Below are 21,491 nucleotides of genomic sequence, written 5' to 3'. Positions count from 1 at the left end.
CAAAGAGAGACGAACATGGAAACTACAAAGATTATTATTTTCTTTTATCACAGTTGCGTGGCATTTTTTGTTTTCGTTTTCCCTTTTGGCATGGTGAATGCATGAGCGGAGGTAACGGAGGGCCTGCCTGCTGCCCACTCCTTGTTGCATTTTCCCCCTCCCCAATTTTCTAAAACCACATTTCCCCTCTCTCCTCCCCCATTTATGCTCGCATGGCAGGTTGTAAGCTGGTGATGGGTTGGAGAGAAATTGGAAGACTGTTGAAAAGCGCAGGGCCTACGGCAACCTCTTTGCGCTCCCCACTTTTTCAGGGGGTGGGTGGGAGGTACGGGGGGGTCTTTAAGACAAAACCCACCCCTTCCGATAAAAATATGCATTTTTGTGTATTGCAACTTTAACAGCCTGTGGACTTCGAGTCCCAGAATTCCTCAGCACAGCCAACTCAGGAATTCTGGGAGTTGAAGTCCACAAGTCGTAAAATTGACTTCCCTCCTCCCCATTAAGATAGCAGCCTCTATTGTCACTGGCTGTGGAGGATGATGGGCTTCCTTCCCTCAGGCAGGAAGCCGCAGCATCCTTTCCGCCCCCTCGCGTTTTTTCTAAATTAAACATCCCTGCCCTCTTTTTTTTTTTTTAACAGTGCTTCGTTTTCCGGAGAGACCCTGTCGAGATGGGGAGGTGGGCTGCTTTAACTGTGCTCAGTAAGGGGGGGTGGTCCTGTTTCTCATCCCTTCCCACCCACCCACCCCTCCTTTAAATCCTCAGTCCATGCAAGGGATCTGCACCCGAGAGGCGGGCAACGTAATGCCACTTGCGTCTCATTAAAGCGGCCGTCTCTCTCTTTTTTTTTTCTTCCCCAGGAAAAGGCTGCTTTAAAAAGCCTGCAGCGATTGGCTGCCTCCGACCACCCCGTTGCAAACCCTCATTTTGCAAAATCGGTTCTGAAATGCTACGATGAGAGAGGGAGCAGAAATGAGGGGGGGGAGAGAGAAAGAGAGACCAGGTTGCCCCCCTTAAGTGGGGGAGAAAAGGACTCCTAGTTTTCTATTTGCAGCTAGGACTTTTTTTTTGTCAGTCCAGAAGGAAAGTTCCCCAGTTTGGGGAATGCGTTCCACCCTCACCCCCTCCCCTCACCCCATTTAAACCTCCCCCCCCCATCATCAAACCCTCCCTGCTCCTTATAGATGCACAAACACAGACAGTTGGCAAATGCACAAGGAATCGGGAGATACTGCTGTCCACAGCATATAAATGGAAGTAAACTGGAGCTTTTCTTTAAAAAAAAAAAAAAAGGCAGTGGTAAGGAATAGCTCCCTCTGATTTATACACACACACCCAATAAATTAACCTGGCACACAACAGCCCCACCCCAATCACTCCCCACTCCCTTCCCACCCGGATGCCAAGGTAGACCAGCTTGGAAAAACCACGGTGGACGGTCGAAACCGCCGTCGCCGATTAAATTTGTGTCGTCCGGACCCACAAAACCAAGTGACAACGGCCTTGTGCGTGAGGACGCAGCCTCAAGGATTGGCTGTGCAAAGGCAGACGGAGATTGGAACTGCCCTGGGGCTGGTGGGGGGGAAAGAGAGATGGTGGGGGGGTTGATTTCTACGAGGTTCTGGATTTGGCAATCAGCTTGCCGTTTTGACCGTCTTTTGGGGGAGGATTGCACCCTCCTGCCTCCCTACCCCTTATTGCACACACGCCTCCCTCCCCCTTTTTTTCCCCTCCCCCCCCCAGCCCTGAGAGTTGACGGAGATCACCCGGTGGTGCTCCATCTCAGTTCACACCTCCGTCTCCACGCCGGCCAGCTTAGGGGTGAGGATGCGGGGCGTGACGCCGGCGTTGAGGTCCGTTTCGAACTGCAAAAGTTGCCCCATGAAGTTCAGGTTGGGCGAGATGACGGGCCGGCGGCCCTTGACGTACTTGTAGGCGTCGCCCATGGTCATCAAGGTGTGCTTCATCAGGTAGGCGATGACGATGGTGGCCGAGCGCGAGACCCCGGCCTGGCAGTGGACGAGGACTCCCTTGCCGCTCTGGCGGGCCTCCTCTATCATCGGGGAGAGAAAGGGCAGCGTTAAAAGAGGCAGAACGCGCTAAGGTCCCCCCAAACTTGGCCACTTCTAAGACTTGTGGACTTCGACTCCCAGAATTCCCCAGCCAGCATTGTTTGTTTGTTTTTTTAACTCTGATGACTTCGTCTCAGTTGCAGTTGGTACGTGGCCACTAGGAGGCAGTATGTGACTGGTTTTGTCCTATATCTGTGATGACGAACCTATGGCATGTGTGCCTTTCTGCAGGCATGCGAGCCATCGTCCAGCTCAGCTCCACCGCGATTGCACTCGTGCCTCCCACCAGGATCTGGGAGGGCGGGGTGCATGCGCAGGGGAGTGGGAGTCATGCGTGCAATTGCAGGGGGCGGGGGTAGTGCAGCGCGGGTCACGCGTGCAGGAGCAGGGGATGGGGGTTGTGCAGGGGTGTGTGCCCCCCCCCAGCCTGTTTTTGAGCCCAGGAGGCTGCAGGGCGGCCTATTAGGCCAGAATTGGGCAACTGTGGCCCTTTTACAACCTGTGGACTTCAACTCCCAGAATTCCTGAGACAGCCAAGCTGTCTCAGGAATTCTGGGAGTTGAAGTCCACAGGTTATAAAGGGGCCATATTTGCCGACCCGTGTACTAGGCCCAAAACAGGTGGGGGGGGGTCGTGCATGCATGTGGGGGGGGAGTCGCGTGCTCATGAAGGGGGGGCGGAGGAGCAGGGGGGTTGTGTGCGCATGCACAGGGGCTCCTGCATTGCATTATGGGTGCTAGCACGCATGCACGCGCTTTCGACACACAAGAAGAAATAGGTTAGCCATCCCTGTTGTATATAATCCCACACTGCCCCTCGGTGGTCATTCTAAGTAAGGACACGCATAACAAAGAGCCAGAAACTGCATCGGCTGGCTGGGGAATTCTGGGAATTGAAGTCCACAAGCCTTAAAGTGGCCAAGTTTGGAGACCCCCCCTACTCTAAGCTAAAACAAAAGCTTCCCTTGTCCAGTTGTGTCCAGCTCTAGGGTGGTGCTAGTCTCGTTTTCCTAGCTGAGGAAGGAAGACATTTCCATGCTCCTGCGGCTGCAAATTTATGACTGCATAAATTTTGGGTTCAGTTGTGGTCGTAAATTGAGGACTCCCTGTATACACTGAGCTGCACGGAACTGCATCACTTAACAATGGAACTTCCAAGTCCCTGTTGCCGTAAATCAAGGACTATCTGCATGACTCGAACTACAGGTAGACCTTGACTTACAACCACAATTGAACTCAAAACGTCTGTTGCTAAGTGAGACATATGTTAATTGAATTTTGCATGCTTTGACGACCTTCACACGTTTGTTAAGCGAATCACTGCAATTGTTTTAACATTAAGTAACACGGTTGTTAAGCGAATCGGGCTTCCCCATTGAGTTTGCTTGTCAGACAGTCGCGAAAGGGGGAATCACACAATCCCGGGGCACTGCAATGCGTCATAAATGTGAGTCAGTTGTCAAGTGGCTGGTTTTTGATCACGTGACCACAGGGACGTTGCAACCGTCGTAAGTGTGAAAAATGGTCATAAAACACTTTTTTTTCAGTGACGTTGCAACTTTGAACCGTCGCTAAATGAACTGTATTTCGAGGACTAACTGAACTCCAATTTTTTTCCCCCAAATTTGAGTTCCCTGCCCCACTGAGGCCTGAAATGTTTCCTGGAAAGAATTGGGGGTGGGGTGGGGTGGGGCGGGCATGAGGATTTCCTGCCAGCCTTTCCCACTTATGCCCCCCCCCCCCCATCTTGGGTCAAGATTCAGCTCGTACCGATGAACTCAAACGCCTCCTCGAAATATTGCCGCAGGTCCTGTCGGTTATTGTCGGTGGCGGGTAAGCGCTTGTAACGGAGGCGCCCGCTGTCGGCGTGGTAGAGAGGCAGGTGGGTCGTGACATTGAGAACGTGGCCGACGTTGAGGTGGAGCAAAATCTCCAAGTTCTGGGCGTCCCTCTCGTTGCCCAAGTAGAGGAAGGGGAGGATGGGGCTCAGCTCGGCGTTCTCCAAGTCGGGGGTCAGCGGGGAGCCCACCTCGTCCGAGATCTCCGGGGCATCCGATCCGATCGGATTGCCTGCGACCAAAACACAAAACGTGAGGATAGCATTCCTGCCCGTGGGGCACGAGGGAGACGTGGCATTCGAATGAGAATGCCCCTTTTAAGACTTGTGGACTTCAACTCCCAGAATTCCCCCACCAGCTGAGCTAATTTCTGGCTCTTCTGTTGTGTGTGTTTTTACTTAGACTGACCACTAGAAGGCAGTGTGGGATTATATAGGACAAAACCGGTCACATACTGCCTCCTGGTGGACACTTACCAACCGCAACCGAGACCTGCAATTCTGTGAAGAAGCAACACAGTCGTGAAGTTAAAAAAAATGCTGGCTGGGGAATTCTGGGAGTTGAAGTCCACAAGTCAGGTCAAGTTTGGAGAACCCCCCCCCAGATGAAATGCTCCCCTAGATTAGAAACAGAGGATGGGGGTGGCGGATAAAAGGATAAAAGATGTTTTGACCATTATTTCAGGCTAGAAGCAGGACAAGCTTCCTCCTGTTTCAATCCTAGCTTTCTAGTACAGACCGGATACCAAGGCATGCTGGGAGTTGTAGTTTAGGGGGAAAAGACAGGTGCAAAACTTGTCTCCCTGGCCTGGCCCTTCTTCTTAGCCCCTCCCCTCATTCAGCTGGCTAGGAAATCTCAAATCATCCCAGATTTTAATTTTTTTTTCCATCCAGAATAGAACTTGTGGAAAACGAAGGGGGCTTGGGATATTTTGCTGAAACTACAACTCCCAACATGCACGCGGCTATCACAGCAAAATCCTGGTTTAACAACAATTCTGGAAACAATGGCTTTGTTTTTCCCCTGCTTTAAAGGGTTTTTTTTAGGGAATGCCTTTTCCATTGGCAAAAGGGGCTTAGGAGTGTTGTGGTCCGCCGGCGGCCTGCAGAGCTAGCAGCAGAATCAGACAGTGAGGAGGCTGGGGAGGAACATGGGCCAGTCCTGGAGGCTGGGGAAGGCTCGGATGAGGGCTCTGCATCGGAGGCAGAGATGGGGCCAGGGCCATCTGGGAGTTATCTGCTCCCTCCGGAGCCTCCAGAGTCAGACATCAGCGAGGCAGAGGAACAGGGGGAGCCTGTACCCAGTGCGCGCATGCGCAGAGCTGCCAGAGGCAAGAATAGTTAAGACAAAAAGGGCGACTCGGGAGTAAGGCTTGGAGATGATTGGCCCCTTCCATAAGACTTAAAGTCATGTGAGCCATTGCAGGAAGCAACTTTGTTCATTCCTGTTGGTTTATATTCTGAAGCTCTGTTTGATTCTGGACTCCGTACGGCTCTGCCAATTAAGTCTTTGGCAGCGTGTCAAGGGAGATAAAGGTGGGTGATGATCAGCCTTATCCTGAAGGACTCTTTACAACTATTTGGGACTCATCTGTGAATGAACAGAATTCATAGCTGTTGCAATAAAAGAGGTTTTTGGGACTATTCCTGTGTTTTACCGATTCAGGAAGCCTAGGTCAGAACAAGGAGGAGCTTGCTCCCACACAATTGGGGATAGCTGCATTTTAAGGTAGACTGCTCCTGAACTGAGAGGCTCTATTTAGCATTCTTGTCTGCTGGCGTTTTCTTCCCTCCCTCCCGTCCTCCGAGCTAATGGCCACCATCAAATCCTATCTTTCGACCCCTTTGCTTAAACGCCGTCTAGGTTTCTCCTCCTTACCTCTCTTCCCAAGTCCTTGCTCGTCTCTGTGCACCAAATCCAGGACCAGGTGCAGGCTCTGCATGGGCAGGGTTTTGGGCGGCTTGGGGGGGCTAGCCGGTGGGGATTCCAGGACCCCCCCGCAGCCAGACCCTTCCTTGGACCACAGGCACTGCCGCGAGGAATCCCGGCCGTCACAGGCGCCCCTTGAAGAGAGGAAATCCAACACGGCCAATTTCCCTTGCTGGAACCGCCGTCTTCCCGGTGCGTCGGCGACTCCAAAGCGCATGGCGCCCTGCAGCTGAGTCTTGGTGAACTCCACCAGGTTGCGGCAGTCCAGGATCAAGGGGGAGGATTGCGGCTGGTTCCACGGCGGCTGCGACGGTGGCAGGGGCGACTTGTGCATCTTCTTGGCCAGCTCGTCGGGCCAGATGTTGCGGACGGTGTAATCGTCATCTTCCTCATCGTCGTCGTCTTCGTCCCCACCGTAGCAGCTGGGCGCCGGCGAGGACCCCACCCGGGGGTCGTAAGCCACGATGGGATCACTGCTGCAGAAGCTGCAGGAGGAGCTGGCCGACTTGACCGAGAGGTTGCACGCCAGGCAGGCCAGGGAACGCAGGGCCACGGGGGCGCAGGAAAAGCACCCCAGTTTTTTCACGGACTGCGGGCTGCAGCCGGGGCAGCCCAACGAGCGCAAGCTGGATCGGCTGGAGAAGCAGCCCAAAGAGCGCAGGCTGGACTTGGCCCCGGCCTCTTCGCAGCGCATCAGCCGCCAGCAGCCCCAACAGCCGCATTTTAAGGGGTGCATGGTGGTGGCGGGGCTGGAGAGCGTCGAGCTGGGGGACGCGTCCCCCGAAGGGTTGGCGTTCTCCTTCAGAACCCACTTCTTGAGCTTGGCCTGGGGCAGGAGCGCCTTCAGCTGTGGGCTCAGCACCCCTTTCTTCTCGCCCTGCTTAGGGTCCGTCGGCCAGGCCAAGCCACGCTCGGACCCTCGTCCCTGAGGCTTGAGGTCGAGGGTGTGCGAATGGCCAGGGAGAAGGACGCTGCTTCGGCGGATGGCTTCGCAGGGGTCCTGGCTGCCCGCTCGGCCGGGGGCGGACGGGGACAGCGGCTTCTCCCCGCCACTGCCGTGGGTGACGAAGCTGTGGGTGAGGCGCAGGGCTAAAGTCTTGGGCCTCTGCAGCACCCCGATCCGCTCTTCGAGGGGCGAGGGTGGCATTGGGAAAGCTGAGCTGCAGGGAGGTGAAGAGGCCGAAGGGAGATTATTACGATGCTGTCCACTCTCACCCCAAATTCCTAGCATGCCATAGCAGTAGCAACAGCACTTATATACCGCTTCACAGTGCTGTACAGCCCTCTCTAAGCGCTTTATAGAGTCAGCCTCTTGCCCCCCAACAATCTGGGTCCTCGTTTTACTGACCTCGGAAGGACGGAGGGCTGAGTCAACCTTGAGCCAGTCAGGATCGAACTGCTGGCAATGGGCAAAGTTAGCCTGCAATACTGCATTCTAACCACTGGGAAAGGAAGGGAAAGGGAAGGGAAAGGAAGGAAGGAAGGAAGGAAAGAAGGAAGGAAGGAAGGAAGGAAGGAAGGAAGGAAGGAAGGAAGGAAGGGCAATAGCACTTACTGTATATACCGCTTCACAGTGCTTTGCAGCCCACTCTAAGCAGTTTACAGAGTCAGCACCCTTGCCCCCAAAAATCTGGGTCCTCATTTTACCCACCTCGGAAGGACGGAAGGCTGAGTCAACCTTGAGCCTGGTGAGATTCGAATTGCCAAATTGCAGGCAGCCGGCAGTCGGCAGAAGTAGCCTGCAGTACTGCACTCTAACCACTGCGCCACCGCGACTCTAAGGCGGAAGGGTGTCTCCCAAGTAAGACTTGTGGACTTCAACTCCCAGAATTCCCTAACCAGCGAATTTTGCAAATTTACCCAGCTAAAGGGATGGCCATCCAGGAAGAGGCCACAGCGCACAATTCAGCCAATCAGCCACCTGGATAGGATTCAAAGAGTGATTTGCAAAGCTGTCCTTTGAAAGCTGGCTGGGGGGGATTCTGGGAGTTGAAGTTCATCACTCTTAAAGCATGACGGCTGCGGGATTCTGGGGAATTCTGGAAGGAAGGGAGGAGGAAGAGGGGAGGAAGGAAAAGTGGGAGGAGGGAGAAAGGAAAGGAGAAAGGAAGGAAGGAAAATGGAGGGAGGGATGAAGGAAGAGCCTTGGTAGTACAGTGGTCTAAGGCACCCTGTTATTAAGCTGGTTATTAAGACCAGATGCCTGCAATTACTGCAGGTTCGAATCTCGCCAAGGCTCAAGGTTGACTCAGCCTTCCATCCTTTCTAAGGTAGGTAAAATGAGGACCCGGTTTGTGGGGGCAATAAGCTGACTTTGTATAAATATACAAAAGGATGAAGGCTATTGCTTAGCACATTGTAAGCCGCCCTGAGTCTCCGGAGAAGGGCGGCATATAAATCAAATTAAAAAAAAAAAGGAAAGGAAAGGAGTGGGAAGGAAAGGAGGGAGGGAAGAAGGAAGGAAGGAAGGAAAGAAGGAAAAGAGTGGGAAGGAAGGAAGAAAAAGGGGAGGGAAGAAGGAAGGAAAGGAGGAAGGGGGAGGGAGGAAGGAAGGAAGGAAAAGTGGGAAGGGAGGGAGGAAAGGAGGGAGGGAGGGAGGACAGAAGAGTGGGAAGGAAAGGAGGAAGGGAGGGAGGAAAAGGGGAGGAAGGAAAGAAGGAAGGGAGGAAGGAAGGAAAAGAGTGGGAGGGACGGAAGGAAGGAAAAGAGGAATGGAGAAAGGAAGGAAAAGATTGGGAGGGGGAGGAAGGAAGGAAGGGAAAGAATGGGAAGGAAGGAAGGAAAAGAGAGGGAGGGAAGGAAGGAAGGAAGGAAGGAAGTTCATCCACATCCTTAATATCCCTAGGTCAATCTCTCCTGTTATTATTTCACACCCTGAAGCCTCTCTGAAGCCCTTTTATTTACTCGATGCCTCCCGCACGGCTGCCGCCCTCCATGCCCTCACCCCAAAGCCACGCCAGTCGTAATCCAATAACATTTTGATGCATTTAGGCTAACTTCTTTTTATGGACCAGACCAGCTTTTTTGGCAAGGGGGTCCTTGTCAGGCTTCCAGCTGCCTTTAGCCGGATCGTATTCTGTCTCACAGGTGCATCCTAGCCATGCAGCAACATCCCTGCAACTCAGGAAGAGGAGGAACACAATGTTTACAATACAGCTCAGAGGAGCCTTATGCCCATTTCAGAGACCTGGAGACTGAGGCCTGGATAGAGAAGAGGTTTTTTTTTTTAACAACTGCTGGGACCGAGTTGAATTTTGCATTATTATTATTTTTTTTTGCAAAATCCCTTGGATGTTCCTAGCACAAATTTCCAAGAAAATCCTGAAATCTTCCCCCTTTGCAGAATTCAAATCAATCTTTTTCTTATAATAATAATAATAATAATAATAATAATAACAACAACAACAACAACAACAACAACAACAACAACTTTCTCAGGATTTGAACACGTTTTTGTCACCCTCCCTTTCCGGAGGAGACGATGCTCCAGTGCTTGGCTCTCGCCCCACAAAACGCAGGCAACGCACCCTAAATTCGGATTGCAATCCAAGGTTTTTTGGGGGGGGGGGCAGGGATCTGCAGCCAGTCCTTGAGTTACGGCCACAATGGAGCCCCGAATTCCTGTCGTTAAGTGAAACATTTGCTAAGTGAGGGGAGATTTTTTTGCCCCGTTTTCCGAATTTTCCCGCCACGCTCATTAAGTAAAATCCCTGCAGTTGTTACTTTTGTCACACGGTTGTTAAGCGAATCCAGCTTCCCTGTTGACTTGATGTGTCAGAAGGTCGCAAATGCGGATCATGTGACACGACACCCCCCCAGGGGCACCGAGTCAGTTTGCCAAGCATTTTAATTTTGATCAGGTGGACCAGTGGGGATGCTGCCACGGTCGTAAGTGTGAAAAACGGTCGTAAGTCCCTTCGAATGGTCACTAAACAACCTCTTTCCAAATTGAGAATTCCCTGTAATATTTTGCTGATAACTTCTCCTTGACTTCATCACAATTCATCCATTTAAGCCACCAACCCTCCCTGGAAGCGTGGCACACTCAAATCTACCATGAAATTCCTTGGCACGCTGCTTTCCATGCCGACCTCACCGATGGGCACGAATGACCGATGCCCACCACGTCTACCCACACAACCAGCACGAGGTAGCTCTTCTTGCCTATGAATAGATCCACACAGGTGTGCAAATTCTCTTGTGGGGGGGGGGGAATCCCCACCAGGACGTGTCACAGGTGGATTTTGCTTCTGTAATAAGCCACGCTCAAGTCCATTGAATGGGTCCCATCCCATTTCCCCCAGCGCAGCCTTGAATCTCTGCGGCCTACCTCGCAGGGGTGTGTGCAGAGGGAGGAATGTGAAAAAAACAATTATTGCTTCAAGATCTGTTCACGGCTCCTACCCTTGTGAATCTATGCACAACAGGGCAGCTTCTTTGCACGCACATGTTTTGGCACACTTCAGCGCAGACTTGTCGGATAACACATTTTTAAAGAAATGCTTTGCACACACACACACAAAACACACACACACACACAGAGACACATAACTGCGGGCACTTTCCCTCTCCAGAGCTTACCTTTTTGACCCGTCCACAGCCTGCTAGGTCCCCTTAAGGTACTTTCTCTTCCTTTCCGCGAGAGAAAGTTGGGACGATGCCTCTAAAAATACCAACCTGAGCTCAGAGCCTGGCATGACGATGAGGACATTGGACTTCTTGGGTTTCACCCCAGGGATGAGCTCACCGTTTGGCCCCGGTACGCGCTGGGCAACTTTCTTGAGGGAAGCAGGGTGGGCGAGGAGGAGGAGGAGGAGGAGGAAGAGACGGGCCGTGAGAGACCAGCCAGGGTGGAGAAAGAGCTAAAGGTTTCCCCGGATTTAAAAAAAAATGGGATGGGAATCTGGCTGTTTGCAGGCCAGGGTTTTACCCATCTTGGCTTTTCAGAGGGGTGGACTTCAATTCCCAGAATCCCCCAGCCAGCATGCTTTAAGATGAGTGGACTTCAACTCCCAGAATTCCCCAGCCAGCATGCTTTAAGATGAGTGGACTTCAACTCCCAGAATTCCCCAGCCAGCATGCTTTAAGATGGATGGACTTCAACTCATAAGAGCCTTGATGGCGCAGCAGACTAAAGTACTGTTAAATAGCACCAGCTGCCTGCAATTACTGCAAGTTCGAATCTCACCAGGCTCAAGGTTGACTCAGCCTTCCATCCTTTTCGAGGAAGGTAAAATGAGGACCCGGATTGTGGGGGCAATAAGCTGACTTTGTATTAAAAAAAAAGAACACCGCTGGGGGGGGGGGGAAGCCCTACTAAGCAGGTATATACAAAAGTATGAAGGCTATTGCTTAACGCATTGTAAGCTACCCTAAGTCTCCGGAGAAGGGCGGCATATAAATCAAACCAATAAATAAATAAATAAATAAATAATAAACTCCCATAATCCCCTAGCCAGCATGCTTTAAGAGGGGTGGACTTCAACTCCCAGAATTCCCCAGCCAGCATCCTTTAAGATAGGTGTTGCTGGGAGTTGAAGTCCTCCCAACTTAAGTATTTCCTCAAGTTCGAGGGAAAACCGTCTAAAAGATCTCCATCTGCCAAGGATGAAATATTGGTGGGAATTTCTCAACTCTGACCTGGTGGGTGATAGATAAGAACCTTGGCCAGTTCCTAGTCCTCTGGGTTTGCCAACGATCCAGCCAAGGCCGCTTCGTGGCGTGTGCCATGGAGACAAGCCTGGCGTTCGCCAATCAGAGCGCAGTCTCTGGAGTGTTGGCTTGTTAAAAAACAGCAGGCTCATTTCTGCTGTTGTGCCCAGAGGAAGAACTCGAAACAGCCAGTAAAACATCTTCCACCTAACAAGGACTCCCTAAGGTAAATTAAGAGGTAAGGACGTCGCTATCTTAATAAACCAGGTTGCCTCCCAACAAACCACAATGGTGCAAAAAATGAGGCCCCTCCTGCAATGACATCACGCATGATTGCCCGCCAAGATGTGCAAATTCGATTCGGGGAAATTGTGTGCCGTGAGGTCATTGGGCACAGATGGTTCCAAATCGCCATGCAAAGGTAAAGATATTAAAGCCTGCTGGCTGGGGGATTCTGGGAGTTGAAGTCCACCCATCTTAAAGGCTGCTGGTTGGGGGATTCTGGGAGTTGAAGTCCACCCATCTTAAAGGCTGCTGGATGGGGAATTCTGGGAGTTGAAGTCCACCCGTCTTAAAGGCTGCTGGATGGGGAATTCTGGGAGTTGAAGTCCATCCATCTTAAAGGCTGCTGGCTGGGGATTCTGGGAGTTGAAGTCCACCCCTCTTAAAGCATGCTGGCTGGGGGATTCTGGGAGATGAAGCCCACCCATCTTAAAGCATGCTGGCTGGGGAATTCTGGGAGTTGAAGTCCACCCATCTTAAAGCATGCTGGCTGGGGAATTCTGGGAGTTGAAGTCCACCCGTCTTAAAGGCTGCTGGATGGGGAATTCTGGGAGTTGAAGTCCACCCATCCTAAAGCCTGCCAAGGTTGGAAAATACTGCTCTAGATTGAGCACCCTAGAGCCTAACGCAGGTGGGATGCAAAGACACGCATCTAATCGCGAGAAAGCCTCAACCCAGAAATTGTTTCAATAAACCAGCTTAGCAGAAAAGAAAAGAGTTCCTGCTTTATATAAGCATGGCCTCAAGTTCAACTCCCAGAATCCCTTAGGCAGCATTTTTAAAATCTCCAATCTAAATCTCCCCCGGGGGAGATTTTGTCGCAAGTCAGCATCAACAATGCGATACCCATTACCCAGGTGGAAAAACTGAGGCTGGGAGAAGAATCCCCGCTTGCCAATGGATGGCACAACCAAGTCACTTTTTTTAAAAAAAAAACCTCTTCTCAATTCAACAGCTTTGACCCAAATTTGAGATTTCTTTCTTGCAAAAGGGACATATAAATCTAAAAAAACCAAACCAACCATAAATTGCCTACCGTCCTGGAATTATTCGCTCTACAGGTCTGTGTCCCCTTCTAAAAACAACCCCTCCTTACAGCTTCAATAACCGGAGCCAAACGCATCTCTCTTTTTCTCTCTTTTTTTGCATCCTCTAATCTACAAATATTGTGCAACCATCGAATTGTTAACAAAACAAAACAAAAAACCCAGAGAATCGGATCTCCCTTTCATGGCGATGCTGATATCCAAACTTAACTTCGTGTCTATTTTGCCTTTGCACCCAAAAAAAACCCCTGCGCTTTTGAAGGAAGGAGCGGGGGTGATTTTAAACAGACATCTCTTCCCCCACACACACACACACACATACACCTAATTAAAACCCCTGCGCCGAATTAAAAATTTAATTAAAAAATCATAACGTTGGAGCTGAGCCACCCCGGGGGTCCCTTTGTTTTACCCAACAACCTCTTTCCTTGATGCCAACCCCCTTGTGTGTGGATTGGCACACAGGCAGCAGACCGACGTGCAACACACATACACCCAAGCAAACACACAACAACAACAACAGCAGCCTACCTTTGCAACCCACCCCCTGGGTGGCATCACTGGCTTAAAAATAACTCCGGGTGTCATTTGTGGCAGTCACCTAATATATATATATATATATATTTTTTAAAGAAAAAAACTCCGGGGCCAATGCAAAACAGAGCCCTTCCCACCCTCGCCCCCTCCCCAAATCCGAGCATCCTCAAGGAACCTTTCCCCCCCACCCACCCACCTACCCTCCCCATCCTCCGTCTCCCACGCACCCGGGAAAACGACCTGTCACAACACCCGAGGCAGCCACCACAATTCACCCACTCGCGGAGGAAGGGCAAGCTTTTCCCAATCCTGCAAAAAACCATCACCCCCCCCTCCTCACCTTTCTCGGGTACCTTGATGGCTGTGGGGGGGGGGTGCAGCCCTGGAAGACCCCCTTCTGCACCCCCAAAACAGGGGAAAGGGACCCCCTCCCTTTGATTCCCTTCCCTCCCACCACAAATCTCCCCCCCCCATGCAAAAAAACAGCACCCAGCCAGGGATATAGGGGCGTTGGTGGGGGGCACTTGCGTGGGGATAGGGGCGTTGGGGAGGGGGCACTTCCCACTGTTAGACCCCTCACTGTTAGACCCCCACCCCCGGGTTCCCCACAACCCGGTCCAGTTTCTCCCCCTGCACGCAAACAACACAAATTGTGTAAGCGCAATTGAGTGTAAGCGCAATCCCTCTTCTCAAAATCCCCTCTCCCCACTTTGCAAAAGAGGCAATCAAGCATCTTGGGGTCCCCTCTCTCTCTCTCTCATGCAGCCGCCCCCCCTCCCTCTTCTCCCCATCCCAGGTGTTTTGGGGTGTTGTTTTTTTTTTTGCACTCACCTGCATCACATCCTCCAGCCGAAAATCGGGAAGCAAAGCCGAGAGGATCCCCCTCCCCCGGATCCCCAAAAGGATCGCTTCCCCTTCTTTTGCAAGGCTTTGCAACGCGGGGATCCCCCTTTTCCAACCTCCGCCCCGCGTTCTTGTTGTGTTGTGTTGTGTTGTGTTGTTGCAGCCCCCCCCCTCCCCTCCCTTTCTCCCTGCTCGGGGCGGGCGCGAAGCTCCGGCTGGGGAAAGCAGGGCGGGCGGGGAGAGGAGGCGGGGGGGGGGAAGAGCCGGGGAAAGGCTGCTGGCAGGGTGACCTCATCGCCCGCCAATCAGAAGGCGGCCCGGCTCTCCCCGGGGAAGGGTGACGTCACGGGGGCGGCACGTGACCCGGCAGGTGGTTCCATTCATGGGGACGCGGGCGGCGCGCGGGGAGACCCCCCTTGGCGAACGCGGTGTCCCCCCCCCGCCCCCCCCTCTCATTATTATAGCCTTCTTTTTTTTCCAATTAATAATTATTAGATTTTTTAAATCCTATTTTTATTATTGTTATTATCCCTTTTATTCATTAAACATGAAACTCAGTCAACTGATATTATTTATTATTATTATTACTATTATCTTTATTCATTAAATATGAAACTCAGTCAACTATTATTATTACCTCTTATTCATTAAATATGAAACTCAGTCAACTGATATTATTTATTATTAATTATTACTATTATCTTTATTCATTAAACATGAAACTCAGTCAACTATTATTATTATCTCTTATTCATTAAATATGAAACTCAGTCAACTGATATTATTTATTATTAATTATTACTATTATCTTTATTCATTAAACATGAAACTCAGTCAACTATTATTATTATCTCTTATTCATTAAATATGAAACTCAGTCAACTGATATTATTATTTATTATTATTACTATTATCTTTATTCATTAAATATGAAACTCAGTCAACTGATATTATTATTACAATTATCTTTATTCATTAAATATGAAACTCAGTCAACTGATACATAAAACTCAGTCAACTGATATTATTTATTATTATTACTATTATCTTTATTCATTAAATATGAAACTCAGTCAACTATTATTATTATCTCTTATTCATTAAACATGAAACTCAGTCAACTATTATTATCTCTTTTATTCATTAAATATGAAACTCAGTCAACTGATATTATTATCTCTTATTCATTAAATATGAAACTCAGTCAACTATTATTATTATCTCTTATTCATTAAATATGAAACTCAGTCAACTGATATTATTTATTATTATTACTATTATCTTTATTCATTAAATATGAAACTCAGTCAACTATTATTATTATTATCTCTTATTCATTAAATATGAAACTCAGTCAACTTATATTATTATTATTATCTTTATTCATTAAATACGAAACTCAGTCAACTGAACATTCAAAAATGCATCACAAATACCATTGACTGGTGCTAATGGTTGATACGGGATTATTATTATTATTATTCTTTTATTCATTAAACATGAAACTCAGTCAACTGAACATTCAAAAATGCATCACAAATACCATTGACTGGTGCTAATGGTTGATACGGGTTGCTGCCAGCGTCCTAGGGATCAACCAAGGACCTTCTTAAGATGTATGATGATGATTCGACCCACGGAACAGAAGTTGCCTTTGGAAGTTATGGGAGCTTCATCTCTGGAAGCTTTCAAGAAGAAACTGGCTGCCATCTGTCAGAAATGGTGTAGGGTCTCCTGCTTAGGCGGGGGGTTGGACTAGATGACCTATAAGGTCCCTTCCAAGTGTGTTATTCTATTCTATTCTGTTCTGTTCTGTTCTGTTCTGTTCCGTTCCGTATATTTTCTATTCTATTCTATTCTATTCTATTCTATTCATTTTTTTAGATGGTATCGTATTTTATTATAGGCCATATAAATTGGGTTAGTAAATCATCCATTACTCTATTCCATCCTGCCTTTTGATCTTTAACTCAAAGACAGTGATGGTCATTGATCCCAGGTAATATTTAGTCCATTTAATTTGATACGTCATTCAATATTACTTTGATAGCTCATACTGTTAGTTTGATATTTCATTCTGTGGTAAGATAGCAGTAGCACTTAGAGTTATATCCCGCTGCACCGTGTTTGTCAGCCCTCTCTAAGCGGTTTACAAAATCAGTATATTTGTCCTCAATAATCTGGGTCCAAGATGGGTGGCCAAGACATTTTATAAATAAATGAAGTTGATACCGGTACTTGGTTAAATATTAATGATAATCATAAAGGTAATCATTATAAATGATACAACGGCACAGAAAAAAAGTGATTTAGGACCACTTAAAGGAGAATATTTGTAGCTCAGCGTTGAACCAAAGTTAGGACCATTTTTCACCCTTATGACCACTGCAGTATCCCTATAGCCGTGTGATCAAAATTCAAACACTTAGCAACTGACTCATATTTATGACAATTGCAGTGTCCCAGAGTTATGTGAACAAAGGAGCAGATACGGTACTTACTTGCCGTGGTTTTTTTTTAACAACCATTGGAAATCTTGATATTGATTTGATATTTAATTCAATATTGATGTGGCATTTAATTCAATATCGATGTATTTAATTCAACATGAATGATGTGTTTAATTCAATATTAATTTGATATTTAATTCAATATTAACCACAATCCTCAAAGGTAATTCTTATAAATATCACTAATAGTGCAACAGATAAATAGTGCAACTACATTTATGTATATGGAAACTATATTATTGTTGTTGTTGTTGTTATCAACAAAAGATAAGTTTTGAGAATTTTATTAATCGAATATACAAAAAGAAAAAAGAGGAAAGGATAGGCCAAATTATAAAAGGAAGAAAAATAAAAGCTGAAACCAAAAGCATTAAAAAAAACCCATACACGCCGTAGATAATTGAACTTTTAAAAAGTAGCATAAATAGGCATCTTGTCCAAAAAAAAAAAACCTTGTGTGTTACTATAACTATTTATTTGTATTAACAATGGATTGCAGTTATTTTCATCTCTTCGAGATCATCCCTTTCACTATCCTTCTCTTGGTGGAAAATTGCATGATAAAAATTTTGCATGCCCAAATATAAAAAGTATAAAAGCTGCTGCAATCCCTTGCAGGACAATCAGGCTGAAGTATTTAGAGAGAGGGGGTATACCCCAACCTAAAACCTAATTGCTGGAAATGCAATCAAGTACAAGGCACCTACTTCCATGTATGGTGGCTTTGCCCAGAAGTTAAAAAATTCTGGATTAAAATACAAAAATGGCTAAAAGAAATTACACACTATAAAATAGAATTTAAACCTGAACTGTTTCTTCTGGGGATTATTAAAGAAAATTATCCTAAAAGGATAAAGTATTTAATTATTCATATAACTACAGCAGCTAGAATCGTACTTGTGCAAGCCTGTAAAATGTCCACTATTCCAACAGACTGTGCAATAATCCAGAAAATTTTCGAATGTGCAGAAATGGACACACTTACTTTAGAATTAAATAATAAGGAAGACTCGGAATATTACTTAACTTTGGGACAATTGGTATCAATGGATAGAAATTAAAAATAAGGAATGTATAGAACAAAATAAGATATAAAATGTGATTAAATATGTCGATTAAGTAGGAATATGTGGGAATAGATGAAGAAAGTTAAGAATTAAGTACTGTCAGAAAGACGTTGAATTGTATAATTATTACGGATGTATTTTTTGTTATAGAGGTATTTTAACTTGTATTTTTGGATTTTAAGTGTTAATAAAGGTTTTTTTTTTTTTTTTTTAAAGAGAGAGAGACGGGAGAAAAAATAGAGAAATAGGGGAAATGTACAATTACACATACACACACATACAATTGTGCGTTGTTGTTGTTTTCCTTTGTCTGGGGCTTGGGGGAATTTTTGCATTCGCCTAACCTCAGACCCAAATTTGCAGTGTGACTCAACTCCACCACCGCCCACAACAGGGTGAGTCTATGCACATTGGTCATTGGAATGGTGTGTTTGTGTGTGTGTCATCTTGGGCGTGTGTCATGCACTTGTTACACACACACACAAACACACTGCTCTCTGCCCCGGCTCTGTGTATACTCACCCTTGGCAGCCCAACGGCTGAGAATCTGGGTTAACCCTCCTGGCCTTTTGCCTCGGGCGAGGGAGGCCATTATAGCTAGAGATGCTAACACTGGCCTGATTCTGGTACAGTGGCCAAGCCGTCACTGCGCGAGAATTCGTGAGCGGCAGAGGGATAAGAAGCGCCGCCTTCAGGTAGACTGCCCCGGCCCTTGGAAGCTCTACACACATAGCCTTGGTGGACCAGCTTCTGGTCAGGGCGAAACTCTGCGCTGCGTGGAGCGGTGGTTGGGAATCCTGTTTCTAAAACCATCCACCACTACTGCTAGCCCGCCCACATCCTGTGACTACAAATTCCATTGTTTTAATTACATGTTGCAGGAAGAAGCTGTTTCTCTGGTCTGACCAGGGAACTGATTTGTCACTTTGGCTTTCGCAGGGAAAAAAATAAACCCCAAGCCCTTTTTCTTTCCTTCTCCTCCATTCTTCTTCCTTCCTTCCTTGCTCTGTCCCTCCCTCCTTCCCTCTCTCTCTCTCCCTTCCTCTTTTCTTTTCCTTCCTTCCTTCTTTCCCTTCCTTTATCCCTCTCGCCCTCATTCCTTCCTCTCTTTCCCTTCCTTCCCTCCTTCCCTCCCTCTTTCCTTCCACTTCTTTCTCTTTTTTCTTTCTTTTCTTTCCTTCTTTTCTCCGTCCCTGCATCTTCTCTTTTCCTTCTTTCTTTCTTTCCCTTCCTTTATCCCTCTCTCCCTCTTTCCTTCCTCTCTTTCCCTTCCTCTCTCCCTCTCTCCCTCTTTCCTTCCACTTCTTTTTCTTTTTTTTTCTTCTCTTTCCTTCTTTCCTCCGTCCCTCCCTCTTCTTTTTTCCTTCTTTCTTTCCTTTCCTTTATCCCTCTCTCCCTCTTTCCTTCCTCTCTTTCCCTCCCTCCCTCCCTCTTTTCTACCGCTTTTTCTCTTTTCTTCCTTTTCCTTCCTTCCTCCCTCCCTCTTCTCTTTTCCTTCCTTCTTTCTTTCTTTCCCTTCCTTTATCTCTTCCTTTTTCCTTCCTCCTTTCTTTCCTTCCTTCCTTCCCTCCCTCTCTTCCTTTCCCTTCCTTCCTTCCTTCCTTCCTTCCTTCCTTCCTTTCTTTCTTTCTTTCTGTTCCTTCCTTCCGCCAAACTTTTCTGTATTTTTCCAGCCCCTCCTGGTCCCATTGGAAGTGGGCAAACCATTGCGGGACACAGCATCCTATATACATATATATATCCCACCCTATACCATTCTAACCATAGAAATCGTGTTTTTCTTCTCCCAAATTTTGGCTCGAACGGGAAGGCACTCCCATCTGCCGGACGTCCGCTCTCCAAAACTTGTTAGCCCTCCCCTCCTCTCTGTAACCCCCTTTTTTTAAACAGGTAGCCATCAGGGCTGGATTAACCAAAACACAGCCGGCTCAACTTCCTCATTTGTCAGCCAAACCCCCCCCCCCAAAAAAAGAAAGGGACACCCCTTTTCATCCACGGTGGGACCTCCCCAATATTTTCTGCTCCCAGCCTCAATTTCTGGGTCTGCCAACATCCAGCAGCATCTAACATCCTTGTTGCTGTCACTTTTCTGCTGCAGGTACCCGAAAGAAGATATTTTTTACACCTTGCCTATTTTATGCTTTGTTTTGAAGGACCGCTCTGAAATCGGCCCTGTCTTCCATCCGGAAGCTTCCCAGAAAATTCCTGTGGATGAGCAGATCTCGCCAATGGGATGGATCGATCGATGGATCTCCAACCAACGTAATCTCGTCCTTTTCACACGCTCACAATAGCCCACGGAAAGGGAGGAGCTGGGCTTTGTCTCTAATAATCCCCCTTAACTGCACACAAAAACCCGTTCAGCCACATACAGGGGTGCTGATTATACCTTGCGATGCGCAAACAAAACAGGTTTCGGGGAGCGGATGCGGAGTCCAGAGTTTTAAAATGAGAAATCTCCTCCGGAAGCCAGGCAGCCTTCTCTCTCTCTCTCTCATTTTTTTGGGGGAGGGAATTGTGTTGTATTCCTGGGGATTTTAAACATTTCGTATTCTTCGTCACGGTGGCAAAAATTTCGACATCCATCTCGCCACGGTTGAGTTTCCTGACTCGCTTTTTAAGAACCCCAGGTTGAATTTTGGGCCTTTTTGCTTTGATTTGGGTTTGTATTTGTGGACTGGATAAAATTTATTTATTTTATTTATTTATTGGTTCGATTTATTTGCCGCCCTTCTCTGGAGACTCAGGGCGGCTTACAATGCGTTAAGCAATAGCCTTCATACTTTTGTATATACCTGCTTAGTAGGGCTTTCGGGCCCCCCTAAGCGGTGTTCTTTTTTATACAAAGTCAGCTTATGGCCCCCCACAATCCGGGTCCTCATTTTACCTACCTCGAAACGATGGAAGACTGAGTCAACCTTGAGCCTGGTGAGATTTGAACTCGCAGTAATTTCAGGCAGCTGGTGTTACTTAACAGCACTTTAGTCTGCTGAGCCACCAAGGCTCTTAATGATCTTATTTTATTATATATTTAAAATGATCTTATTTTATTATAAAGTTTTTTCTTGATTTTACAACCACAACACAACACAACAAACAGAACACAAACACATAATGTGTGTTTCTTTTTACATATCAGTTTCATTCCTCTTAGTTTATACATTCCCCATTTTTCCCAATCCTTTATTATCATTATCTTTATCATCCCTTTATTTCTAATTTTATTCATTTACAATATTTTACATATTTGTCACATTCTTCTCTCCATCATCTATTCTCATTTACTTTCTCTAATCTCGAGCCAATCGTACCACTTAGTCCATACTTGGTAGTATTCTGTATCTTCCTTTTCTTTGATTTCTTTCGTTGATTTTGGATAAAATGATTTTAAAAGAGACCCTCACCAGAGAGACGCGTTCCACACCGTCAAAAATAAATCAAGTTTTTATTTTCATTTATATGGGGGACAGCAGACTTGACGCAGGAAAAAGAAGAGCCAGAATTGAATTAACAAGGGTGAAGTGGACTTCGACTTGCTGTCTAGATTACAGGTAGTCCTCGATTTATGACCACAAGGGGGCCCAAAATTTCTGCTGCTAAGTGAGACCTTTAAGTGAGTTGTGTCCCGTTTGCGACCTTTCTTGCCAAATTCGTTAAGTGAATCTCCGCAGTTATTAAATTAGTAACATGGTCATTAAGTGACACTGCAACCGTCA

At 47.3% G+C, this 21,491-nt stretch overlaps 2 protein-coding genes across 3 annotated transcripts in view; one reads left to right on the top strand and one right to left on the bottom strand.

Annotated features, from left to right (window-relative positions):
• MARK2 (microtubule affinity regulating kinase 2) overlaps positions 1 to 21,491 on the top strand; it is a 190,332-nt gene that overhangs the window by 30,178 nt on the left and 138,663 nt on the right. The gene's annotated exons all lie outside the window — the stretch shown is intronic.
• On the bottom strand, positions 38 to 14,446 carry LOC117670757 (dual specificity protein phosphatase 10-like). Its single transcript, XM_087880912.1, has 4 exons — positions 14,187 to 14,446; positions 5,788 to 6,998; positions 3,842 to 4,141; positions 38 to 2,053 (listed from the first exon to the last, which is right to left on the bottom strand). The coding sequence occupies exons 2-4, from the start codon at positions 6,983 to 6,985 to the stop codon at positions 1,788 to 1,790; spliced, it is 1,764 nt and encodes a 587-aa protein (XP_087737038.1). The 5' UTR covers positions 6,986 to 6,998; positions 14,187 to 14,446; the 3' UTR covers positions 38 to 1,787.

The sequence above is a fragment of the Pantherophis guttatus genome, chromosome 18 (assembly GCF_059756535.1).
Source record: "Pantherophis guttatus breed Tessera chromosome 18, ASM5975653v1, whole genome shotgun sequence".
In the NCBI taxonomy this organism is placed as follows: Eukaryota; Metazoa; Chordata; class Lepidosauria; order Squamata; family Colubridae; genus Pantherophis; species Pantherophis guttatus.
This window is presented reverse-complemented; position numbering and strand designations above follow the sequence as displayed.

What these genes read in the sequence shown, in the direction of transcription:
- LOC117670757 (XM_087880912.1), bottom strand. Translation starts at nt 6,985, where the DNA reads ATGCCACCCTCGCCCCTCGAAGAGCGGATCGGGGTGCTGCAGAGGCCC. An exon ending in GCAAGGACTTGGGAAGAGAG is followed by an intron (nt 4,142 to 5,787) that starts GTAAGGAGGAGA and finishes TTTTGGTCGCAG; the next exon opens with GCAATCCGATCGGATCGGAT. An exon ending in GGAGGCGTTTGAGTTCATCG is followed by an intron (nt 2,054 to 3,841) that starts GTACGAGCTGAA and finishes CCCCGATGATAG; the next exon opens with AGGAGGCCCGCCAGAGCGGC.